At 38.6% G+C, this 12,272-nt stretch overlaps 1 protein-coding gene across 1 annotated transcript; it reads left to right on the top strand.

Moving 5' to 3' along the window:
- Positions 1-11,515: 11,515 nt before the first annotated feature.
- Positions 11,516-12,037, top strand: LOC138870547 (uncharacterized). Its single transcript, XM_070148363.1, has one exon. It carries the CDS (start codon positions 11,516-11,518, stop codon positions 12,035-12,037), a length of 522 nt encoding a protein of 173 aa, XP_070004464.1.
- Positions 12,038-12,272: the final 235 nt, after the last annotated feature.

Here is a 12,272-nt window from a genome sequence, read left to right as displayed (position 1 = left end):
GATTACTTTTGTTTGTCCCAATCTTCGCTGCAAAGAAATGTAAAAGTAAGGGCTAATTTTATACAATCAGAAACACCAAATCTCCATGTGTACATGCTCATGTAAATACTAAAGTTTAGCCTGGTTATGCACATACAAGCTTATTTTTGTGAATAAATATGTCGACTGTAAGCTGACGCAGTCCCTTTTGAATGGAAATCCAGTTAAGGCCCAATGATTTGAGGGCTTATTTGCCCTTGACATATTAATTGAAATGATGATACCTGAGCATGCTAGTTAGTTCAGGCCTTTTCTTTATTTTGAGACAAGAATAAACAGAAAATCATAGTCTTTTAGGATTTGGCCTTAAATAAAGATGAGATGAGCCTCGCCAAATAAATTACAAATCGCGGGGCCCGAAATAAACGTATACAATAATTGCTTAGACTCCGGGACGGGCCGTTTAGCAAAGTTTCACGGCCTTTCCCAAAATAACGATACGTCAATCGCTTAGGGCGCGTCTTTAATAAAATTACTTCCCTAAGTATGGGTGTGCATTTATGCAACCCAAATCCAAATCTCAACAGAGTCGAAACGTGTCTATGACCACGGGTACATTGATTGTGACGAGGTTCTAGATACATTTTCACGACGTTGCAATTCTATAAATAAAATAATAATAAAAGCGGTTTTAAACTTAATAAAAGCACACAAGTTATAACATGTATAAAAATCAGATATTTAGCCATTACAACAATTTAAGCGACCGTGCTAGAACCACGGGATTCGGGGGTGCCTAACACCTTCCCTCGGGTCAACAGAATTCCTTACTTAGAATTTCTGGTTCGCAGACTTCATTTGGAAAGTCGAATATTTTCCTCGAATTGGGATTCAAGATAAACCGGTGACTTGGGACACCAAAAGCCAAACCTTTCCCAAGTGGCGACTCTGAATTAAATAAATAATCTCATTTCGAATATTGTCACTTAAATTGGAAAAACTCCCTCACGCATTTATCCTTCGGGGTAAGCGCGCAAAAAAGGAGGTGTGACACACCCATTCGGTCAAAATAGGTCATCATTTATTTACCCGAAAACTCTTTCATCCTTCCGGGGTAAAGAGGAGCGGCTGTTGATACCCAATTTTTCCCTCATATATTTAAAAAAGTGCATACATACTTTCAAAATATTAGACATGCATTTACAAACATGCACAAGTGTTTTTATAATTTTTCTATATTTTTTAAAGGTCTTAAATCAATTTATTTTTGCATTTTTAATTATATAAAATATTCAATAGTTATCCCTCATATTACTTTACAATGATTTACTCGTCTAAATTCATAATTTATGCTCATATGAGTGTTCAAATATTTTAATTATATTTTTTACAATTACATTTGCATTTTTAACACTATAATTGCATATTTTGCAATAATATCTCATACATATGCATAACTACATCATCTATACAGAGAGTGATTTTTTATATTTTTATAATGTTAGTAATTATTCTAAATCATCTTCAAGCATAAAAATCATTTTTATCAATCAATTTAGCTATTTTTACAAATTAATTTATTAATTAATTGGGTATTTAACAAATAGCCCTTTTATTAAGTTTAAATTCGGACTCCCCAAGCCCAATTCAAACTAAAACTTAGCCCAATTAAATCCAACCCATCCCAACCCGGAACAATCATGGCCATTGATCTTTGAGATCAATGGTCCACATTACCCCTTTCCTTTTTTTTGTCCCAAAGACCCCCTAACCCTAGTCATTTGTCAAAACTGCCGCCCTTGAGTCCCTATCTTCTCTCTTCTCTCTGAGACCACCCAAACCCCTAACCCTAGTCATTTGTCAAAACTGCCGCTCTTTTCTCAAAACCCCAATCTTTTCAACGTGAATCTGTTCAGATCTTTGTATCTGGAGTGATTTTGACTTTATCTAGTAGTTTTCTTTTAAAATCTTTTGTTCTATTTATTGTTAATCGATTTTAATATCCCTCTAGATTAGGGGTTTGCTTCCTTGTTATTTGTTGTTCAGGTCTCTTTGGATCAGAAAAGATTTCGAGTTCCTCTAGCTTTTTTCTGTAAAGATCTTTTGTTTTCCTTGCTGTTAATCGATCCTAATGTTCTCTTAGAACTAGGGTTTCACTTCTTCTGTTTCTCCGAAACTTTTCTAAAAATTCCTATGTGTTTGATTATCTTTTTCCACTGGTTCTTTCATGACGGTGTTCTAGTTTTAGTTTGTTTGGTTATTTCATTAGTCGCTTCAATATTTGCCCGTTATTCTTGAGTAATTGATTGATTACCTAAATTACCTAGGGTTTGAAATTTGCTTTGTTTACTGAGGTGATTACTTCCTGTAATTATGTATACTTTCCTTAATTGTTCCTATTAAGCTTAATTTACGGGCCGACTACCTTACCAACCCTAAATTAGTGTTTATTTACTTGTGTTACCTTATTTGTGTCTAATTGCTCTGTTAGTTGCCGGTTTTTCAGTGTTCTGACTCTAATTGGCTATAAGACTTACCACTTACCTTCTTTAGACCTCAATTCCGAGTTATTTTTGGATATAATCCCATGATTTTTGCCTATTGATTGGCCTTGTCATGACTAAATGATTGACTGATTTTTTTCTTTGCCTTATTTGCAAAACTTTAAACTGCTTTACCTTAGTTACTTTATCCTACTCAATGCTACATAAGCCTCACTCTTTTTTCTTTAACGTACACACATACAGACATAGAAAGGCTCACAAAAGTTCCTGCTTTTATCCCCTATCACAATCTTCCTACTCTTTGTTTGTTGCACTGTCTGGCCGGCTGGAAGCCAAGGCTAGATCTTTGGACTCTATTTACTTCGCTCTTTTATTGATATCTCTTAACTAGTATGCTTCCACTTCTGCTATCAAATTCAAACTTCTGTGTGATCAAATCTATGTGTTTCTTGTAATCACCATGTCTTTTTCTATTTAATTAAACCTATGTGTTTTCAGTTATTGTTGATACCTAATTTTTTTCTTATATATTTTTAAACATGCAAACTACTTTCAAAATAGCATGAGCATGCATATATAAGTACGTCCAAATGTCTTACTATTTTTTTCTTAATTGTTAAGGATTTTTAAATCAATTTATTACCCTATTTTATCTAGAAAAACCCCAATAATTATTCCGAAAATCATCATTTTGGTGATTCATTTATTGAATTTTTATATTTATATTAAAATTTGGCTAATATAATTTTTACATATTTTTAAAAATTTACTTAGTAATTTTAAAGCTAAATTGCATATAATTGCAATAATAGCCATTTTTAGATTTAATTACGTTTATGTCTATAAACATTAAGTCTAGTATTTTTAGTTTGATAATTATGTACTACTAATCATTTTAATACCTTTAATTTATTTCCAGAAATTATTTTACTATTTTTATAAATCAAATAGGGAAAACGTGACTATTTAAATGTTAGCCCATTTTCATTTCAATTTTAGCCTGATTTGGCATCCCAATTACCCTGACCCAATCCCCGTTTAATCCGACCCAAGCTCGTTTTCGTAGCCCACCCACTCGCCCGCTTTAATCCAGGCCGTTGATCATTCAGTTCAACGGCCAACAACAATCCTTACCTTTTTTAATTCAGACGACCCTTAACCCTAACCCCATTTCATACACTCCTCCGCATATGAATCCCCTTCTCTCTCAATCCCCTCTCAAACCCTAGCCACCGCCCACAACTACAACCCTAAAGTCTCCCAAAACAATGGCTTCCAAGGTCATCAAAGGCCTGTATCCACCTCCTATGGCTTCTACATGTCTGGTTATCATGGTTTCAAGGCTAGATCCTGGAAAAGTTTGGTCTAGACCTTGGTCGTTTTCAATTTATGACTGTTCTCCGGTCGTCTCTGACCTTTCTCCGGCCATCCATGGCTAGTCGAGTCTGACTCTTGACTCTCCTACTTAGATTGATGGTTTTCCAAAGTATTTCTTACCACTTGGGGTTCTTCTGAAACCCTAACCTTTAAGGTTCTTATGATTTATTTAGATCTGTGTTTTCTCTAAACTTCTAAACGTTTTTCTCGAAGTTTCTTCTAAAAATCTATTATCTTTTCCGATTAGGGTTTTTGCTAAGTTGTTTCGAAGCTTTCTCTAAATTGTTGACATGTTCTACTGTGTTTCCTTATGGTGTTTTTCTACTGGAGTTTGCATGTTAAAAGCCTTAATTTCTTTTGAGGTTTCTGAATCTATTTTTTGTTAATATTTGTTTGATTTATCTGTTTTTCATCCTTAGACTCGATTGGTGTTGAAAATCCTAAGCTTGGGTTCATTCGAGTTTTTGAGACTCTTTGTTGTGTGATTTACTTGTTCGTCATCTTTGAGTTCGATTGGTTTCAAAAACCCTAATTTCTTTGGGGCCTATTCGAGTTTCTGAAGCTGCTTGTGCAACTCATCTGTTTGAAGTTGCTCGACTAGATTTGAAACCTTTTTTGTTTCAGCATTTGTTTCTTTATGCGATTTTGACTTCGTGCTATCATTGAAACTCGACTATACTTTTTCAGAAGGGCCTTTTACTTAACCCTTTGCATGCTTCTGATACTCTCTCTTCTCTCTACTACTAAGTTAATGAAGTTGACCTATGTGACTACCGTGTTTCGATAGTTCACTGTCTACTGACTATGTGATTGTTATTGCATGCTGCTTCTCTTTGCCATAGTTTGGCCTCGCATGGCTAATGTTTATGCACTCTATTTATATGCTGAATTCCCCTCTCAAATGACCTATAATTTTGGACTGATTTCAAACCATCCCTTGTGAAATTCTAATTGCACTTGTATGTTAAGTAATTGATTCTTTCCTTGTTTCGCCTTACTGATTTCCTTGTTTCTTGGTCTAATTTGAACACTTTCCTTTGAACCTTCGATCCCTACTATTCTACTCAATTTGATTAATTCACTTACCTTGGTTACATTGGTATTTGATTCTTACCGACATTTCCTTGATTAGAATCTAATGAACCTAGTCTCTATCACATATTGTGTACTTGTACTATGCTAAAAATATTTCCTTATTTGTTATATTCAACCTTATGCGATTTTTTTCCTTACTTAATATTTGCATGTTACCGTTTAAATTTAACTCCTTAATTAAAGGAAGTAATTATACTGGTTTGATTTTAATTAGCACATAGTTTCATAATTACTGCTAAACTATGATTCTTGCCTTATTTTCTACATATTTCCAAACTAAAAGTACCTTGCTCTCTCATTAACACAGACACACGAACACTTAGTTCCGAACTCACATTTACACTCAAACACTTTCTTGCTTTACTACTTGCACTGTGGCCTGGTTAGCCGGCTGAAAGCCAAGGCTATATTTCGAAGTCCTGCTACTTTTCTTTACTGTATTTTGCTTCTTTGACTGGTATGTTCTAATTAAGTTTTCAGTATCATCAACAACATGGTTACTTGATGTTCCTGCATTCTTGTCTGCCTACTGCTTGTATTTAATTCAGTACCTTTACTTAGCATGTTGTAGTTTCTTTTCTCCTATTCTGAATCAATATATTATGAATCCTAAATCCCTACCCCAATGTGTTTAGCACTTATGGGTTGTTTGGGGGCATGACAACATCGAATATTGCTGAGTATGACCCAAACTTGGTCCTTCTAGGATCACAACCTCCATGTTACCCTTATATGTGTGTGTTCTGAGCATGGCAGCACTCCCTATTGTTGTGCATGCCCAGAATTAACTCATGCCTAAGTATATAGGCTCCTTGCAATGGATCCCTAATCCTCTGCCCCCTTGGTGTGAAATTATCAATTCTTTGAAGTGTTTAAAGCTGTTTCCCGTCCCCTCTCCCTTTCTTTGTTCTCTCAGCCCCCTTAAAATTCTGTTCCTGCACTTTTAACCTCTTCTTAGAACTTAAGTTTTGCCCCCCTCATGGGAGCCTTGCCTTGGGACCCATGAGCTCCCTCTGAACTTGGACATATCAGGGCTGGCATTTCCATACTGTACTTGTCCCTATTCTGGTGATGTAATTTGGGTGTGAACACTGCCCAGGGTCCTATTGAGGACCTTAGGGAACTCTGAAACACTCAAGTTTGTGAAAGGCTTTGAATCAATGGCATCTTAAGGCAGTTTATTCCATAGCTCAGGGAGGAACCAAGAATCAGGCTTCCTCTAGTTGTATTTTTTATGTATTTTAATGTAATTTATTATTCCTGGTTTGTAATAAATTTGTAAAGAACATTTGAGGTTGACTAGTGAAAAGGGTCGGGTATTTATGCATGTCAAGGGTAGAAACCATACCTATAGAACTATTCTAAATTTCTGCATGTTCAAACTACATTTAGAAATCATGCCTATAGGACTATTTTAAATTTCTACATGTTCAAACTGCATTTAGAAACCATGTCTATTGGACTTCTTGGTCAACTTCATGTCTAGATGACTTGCCTATAGGGATCATCTAAATTCTGCACATTTGTCACCGTTTAGATATCATGTTTAGGGCCCAGTTGATTATAACCCAGTAGCATGTTGAAATCAGTAACATATAGAAATCATGCCTTTAGGGGTCTATCAGTATAATCCTGTTCGTTTCTACTCACATGCAATGTTAGGATCTAAAATCAGTAACGGATAGAAATCATGCCTACATGGATCCTTAAATAAATCTGATTCGCTTCGTTCATAGTCAATGTTAGATATCATGCTCTTAGCGATTAAAATCAGTAATAGTAGATACTATGCCTATAAGACCTCGTTGAACACTTAGGCAAGCCTTAGGCAATAATAATAATAAAAAAACATAAAACTCGACTCGCCCTATTATTCGATTTAGTGTTACAATCAGTAGGTAGGCCTGATTCTGTTTTCTAACTGAGTCATGTAATGAGCCAGTCCTGCTACAATACAACAACCTCCTCTTCCCTCAAGTATATTTTTTTAGAATCAAACCTGACTCATTTGTTTAAGTCGTGCTATTAGATTGTTTTTGTTTTGAGGAGGTATACTTGAGCCTTATGTGTTTATGTGTTTCCCCCTTAATGTGCAGTCTTTATATGTTTTGTATGTCGCCTTAGATTTTTACCTTTGAAACTTCAAATAAGCCTGATATCCCTCCCTTTAGGATTAGTAGTCCTAAATGCATCCGGGACTGATAGGAATGGGATGGGTAATAGCATGCAATAAGTAATCGAGACCAATCCGTGCTTTAAACCTTAACGGGGTGGGAAGGGTAGATATGGATATGATGATCGGTGCGCTAATACCACGTGTAGCCCCTCTTGTGAGGAGTGATTACTGGGTATTGCATTGATGTGATCCATATTGTAATTAAACATAGGACCCTCTTTCCTTTTCTTTCTTTGTCTTAGAAAATATTTGACTTCCTTTTTTCTAAAATCAGCCTTTCAATAATTGATCTTTCAAACTTTATTTACTTTCAAATCATTGTATTGAAATCCCCTCTTATTTGAGCCTTATCTGCTTATATGTTAATTGCACCTCAAACTCACAATAACTGTTTGGCCGGGAATAACACTAGTGGATCCTGAAGGGTGCCTAACACCTTCCACTTGGGATAATTTCTAAGCCCTTACTCTATCTCTGGCTATCCAAGCTTAGTTATATTTGAATCATGTAAGGTGTCCTAATGCACCATAAATCATTAGGTGGCGACTCTTCAAAAATGCAAAACTCAGTTCCCAAAAGGAACTAGTTGTCCCTCCAAATGTCATAAACCCGATTTCGCGAGAAAAAGGGGGCGCGACATCATGGCAACTCTGCTGGGGATTTTAGGCTTTTTACCATTTCAAACTGTTATTGTGAATTTATATCTCTTTATGTGCAATTACTTGTTTAATTCCTTTAAGCATTCAATTCCCTTTTCCCATTGCAAAACTGACTTATCTTTTTGTTTCTTTCTTTTACTACTGCTTTAAATTATGAAACTGTTGTATTTACTGCTTTCTTAACGTGCAAATACATGTCAACATGCTTTTAGTTATTTCATAATCATGATCAACATCATACTCCACTCGTGCCAAAACAAATACCATAGCGACGCTTATAATGAGTTGTTGCGCTCTTCCTATATCATTACCCCCTAAATTCGGAAAGGCATATTTGCGGTAAAACTAGTCGATCAGCGGTGCCGTCGATAGTTTCGAGCCTTCCCCCTTGAGTTGTCCGCTCAAGGGTACCAGTCTAAAACCCCAGAGAAACCTTACTCCACTTAAATTGTACATGCATTATGGTCAAACCTATCCGGATCAGTTATGTTGTCCACATAATGATCCTTTAAGATAGCCTTGTCCAAATTCCACTGGGTTTCCCTAAACCCAAATGGACATCATCACGTTCTGTGCATTTATTTGGAGAACTAAATGCTTAATGCTAATTGTTGATGTTAAATAGTCGAGTCTGGTGGGGGTAGGGTCTAACCCTTTTGTTTTGCAGAAAATGAGGCACGAGGTCCCTAGTTTCGGTATGATTAGCACGCCCCCACTTTTGCTAGACTGGTGGAAGAGTCTTCCATCAAATGACCAAATCAATGAGTGGAAAGAGAGGGTCGTCAAAGCTAGCAAAAAGTTGGAATATCTGGAATACAATTTGCTGGAATGGGAAGGAAAAGTGAGGAAGAAAGTCGTCGACTGCCATAACGCTGGGGGAAACGAAGGAGAACACCCGGCGAAGGCATTTTTACTGTTGAGCCTATGCGAACTGGAGGATCTGATCAATGAAAACATTCAACCTGAGGAAGGTCCTTCTGGGACCAAGTATATAGGAGTTTATTTTTCACTTTATGAATGTAATAAGGCCAATGGCCATTAGTGATTTTTATTTTGTGTCGTTTTGGGATTTTTCTATTTTTTTATCAATAAAATGGAGCATTTAGCATTCTAAGTTCTCCAAATCAACTTGTCGCTAGGCCTACCTCAGGCACAATGAGGTTCCCAAATTTGGATACGCTTTACATTCCTGCACTATGTGTTTAAACATTGCAACGCTTTTTATAACACCCAACTAACTTGGTTACTTTTTTTTATTTTTGTTTATTATTCCCCTCCCCAAAGGTTAGTTCGAGCACTCTGGCAACATCATCCTATTCCACAAGATCCAAGGGCTCTCCACCCACTCCTCCTCTAAGACCTGTTATGAACAAGAACAAAAGCAAGATGAAAGATTTGAACAGCGTCAGAAAGGAGAATTCAACTGAACGGGTAGAGGTCACTAATGGTCATGGTACTCAGGGTCCTAAGGAAAATGTATCCTAGCTTGAACAAAAGTTGCTAAAGTTCTAGGAAGAGCTCGACCAGGTTCGGAATCTGGCAAGTTTGTCATTCTCACTCAGCACCCCGGATATCACCTTTCCTACTACTCAAAACCCTACACCACCCCAAAACATCCCAAAGCAAAAAAAAAACATCTCGTTGCCCATTTCATTCCACCAAAGACACAATGTAACACTTGCCACACCCCAAACAACACCCCATTGCTTCTCCCAAAACTCCAAAACTCCATAAATGACCACTTTCATGCCCACCATAACCCCTATCTACGTGGAGACCATGCCACTCTCCACCCAACCCATCTCAGGCACACCCGAGTCCGATGATAAAGATTTGCTTATCAAGAACCTGGCTGAAGAACTTAAGAAATTGACTAGCCGGATCCAGGGTGTTGAAGGAAACAATGGAATTGAAGGGTTGAATTATGAAGATCTCTGCATACAGCCTGATGAAGAACTGCCCGAGGGGTACAAACCTCCAAAGTTCGAGATGTTTGATAGTACAGGTGATCCCAGGGTCCATTTGAGGACGTATTGTGACAAGTTGGTTGGGGTAGGAAAAGACGAGAGAATCCGCATGAAACTGTTCATGAGGAGTCTGAAAGGAGATGCACTATTCTGGTACATCAGCCAGGATCCTAAGAAATGGTCAAGTTGGGTAGGTATGGCCTCTAATTTCATGGACAGGTTCAGATTTAACACAAAAAATGCGTCGGATGTGTTCTACATTCAGAATCTGAAGAAGAAACCTACAGAAATGTTTCGCGAGTATGTTACTCACTAGAGATCGGAAGCCGCTAAGGTCAGACCTGCCTTAGAGAAGGAACGAATGAACAAATTCTTTGTCCGAACCCAAGATCCGCAATACTATGAGCGACTAATGATGATCGAAAGCCCCAAATTTTTTGATATCATCAAGCTGGGGGAACGAATCGAAGAAGGCATTAAGAGCAGTATGGTCACGAACTTCGAGGTCTTGTAGGCTACAAATAAGGCCTTGCAGCCCGGCAGTGTGTCCAAAAAAGAGACGTAGGAGCTGTAATGGTTGCACAAAGAACCAAATCTCCTATGAAATACCAAACCTACCCGACACCTCCACTCACATATCAGAATACCCTGAACTACCAAGCACCCTCACCACCCGCCTATCAACCATCTCCACCTCCCATATATCAACCTACTTCACCTAGATATTCACAACCCGCACATGTCTACCAAGCTTACAATACTCAACCATCCCACTATCAGTCACATCCTCCTCATCAAAACTTCCCTAGACCACGACCAAATTTTGACCGTAGGGCTCCCAAACAATATACAGCCATTGCTGAACCCATTGACCAACTGTATGAAAGACTCAAAGTCATCGGTTATGTCACCCCCATTCCTACTTCAACCCTAGAGAATAGTTCTCAGTGGGTCAACCCAAACAAATCCTATGCATGGCATTCCGGCATGAAGGGACACACCATCGATGAATGTCGTTCCCTAAAAGACAAGATCCAGTTGCTGATCAATAATAAGGTTATTGTGGCAAAGGAACCCGAATGTCTGCAACAACCCTCTGCCAGAAAGCAATGGGGTATTCACATGAATGAGGTGGAAGATGATTGGGATCCCGAGGGATCCATCGAGTTCATCACAGAAGGCGATGATCCAAAGAAGCCAGCAGTTACCCTTAACCCCATCATGGTCCAGATCCAACCATCTGAGGTCACAGATGTGTCTATCCCTCTTGAGTTTGAAGTAGATCCATCAGCAAAGGCATCAGCACCATTTGAAGTTGTCATTTAGCCATCCCAAAAACATGTCCCATTCGAAGTAAAGGTGGCAGCACCAATCCCAGTGGCGATGTACGTTGTGCCCTCATTCCACACAAAAGCTATACCCTGGGATTACATAGCTGAGGCCAGGAGAAAAGGCAAGGTCAGGTTTGAAGAAATTATTGCAGCATAGGGAATGACAAGAACAGGGAGAGTCTATACCTCTGAATACCTAGCTGAGTCCAGCAAGCAGGCTTCAAACCGGCCGCCCATCATCAAAATAGGCCCAGACGACCTTTGGAGAAAGATACAGGCCAAGGAATATTCAGTTATTGACTAGCTGAACAAAACACCAGCACAAATATCTATCCTCTCTTTGTTGTAGAACTCCAAGACACACAAAAATGCTCTGTTGAAGGTGCTGAGTGAGGCATACGTGCCGAGTAACATCACTGGCGGATAAATGTCCAACATGGTGGGACAAGTGCTAGAAAGCCACAAAATCACTTTCTATGAGGACGAGCTGCCACTTGAAGGGTTGGGTCACAACAGAGCCCTGCATATCACCATACAATATGAGGACTATTTCATCACCAGGATCTTGGTAGACGAGGGTTCCAGCCTTAACATCTGTCCTTTGGTAATGCTAAAGACGTTGGGCAAAGGTTTGCATGAGATAAAAGAAGGAGCAATCAACATAAAAGCTTTTAATGGATCCCAGAGAGCCACCATCGGTGAAATCAGCCTATGTTTCCAGATGGGACCAACCTTGTTCGATGTTGAGTTCCAAGTAATACATGTGCCCGCATCTTACAACCTGCTGTTGGGACGCCCTTGGATTCATTCTGCGGGAGCTATGGCTTCAACACTACATCAGGCCATGAAATTTGAATGGAATCACCAAGAAGTAATCATTCACGGTGATGGAAGCAACCCCATATACAGTCGTCAAACCATTCAGGCAATAGGGGAAGAAGAAAGTTAGGTGGGGAAACCTACCACCACATCGAGCGAGTCAATGCTGTCGATAAAGATAAATGGTAGGACAACAAGATCGAGAATGTATTGAAATGGAATGGATATGAACCTGGCAAGGGGCTGGGCAAGAATCTCCAGGGGATTGCTAAACCCATAAAGCTCAAGAAGCACGACACTACTTTCGGTCTGGGATATGAATACATTTGGGAAGAGTTCAACAACTGGTCGCCGCTATGGCATGG

This window comes from Nicotiana sylvestris, chromosome 6 (genome assembly GCF_000393655.2).
Source record: "Nicotiana sylvestris chromosome 6, ASM39365v2, whole genome shotgun sequence".
NCBI lineage: Eukaryota > Viridiplantae > Streptophyta > Magnoliopsida > Solanales > Solanaceae > Nicotiana > Nicotiana sylvestris.
This window is presented reverse-complemented; position numbering and strand designations above follow the sequence as displayed.

What these genes read in the sequence shown, in the direction of transcription:
- LOC138870547 (XM_070148363.1), top strand. Translation starts at nt 11,516, where the DNA reads ATGTCCAACATGGTGGGACAAGTGCTAGAAAGCCACAAAATCACTTTC.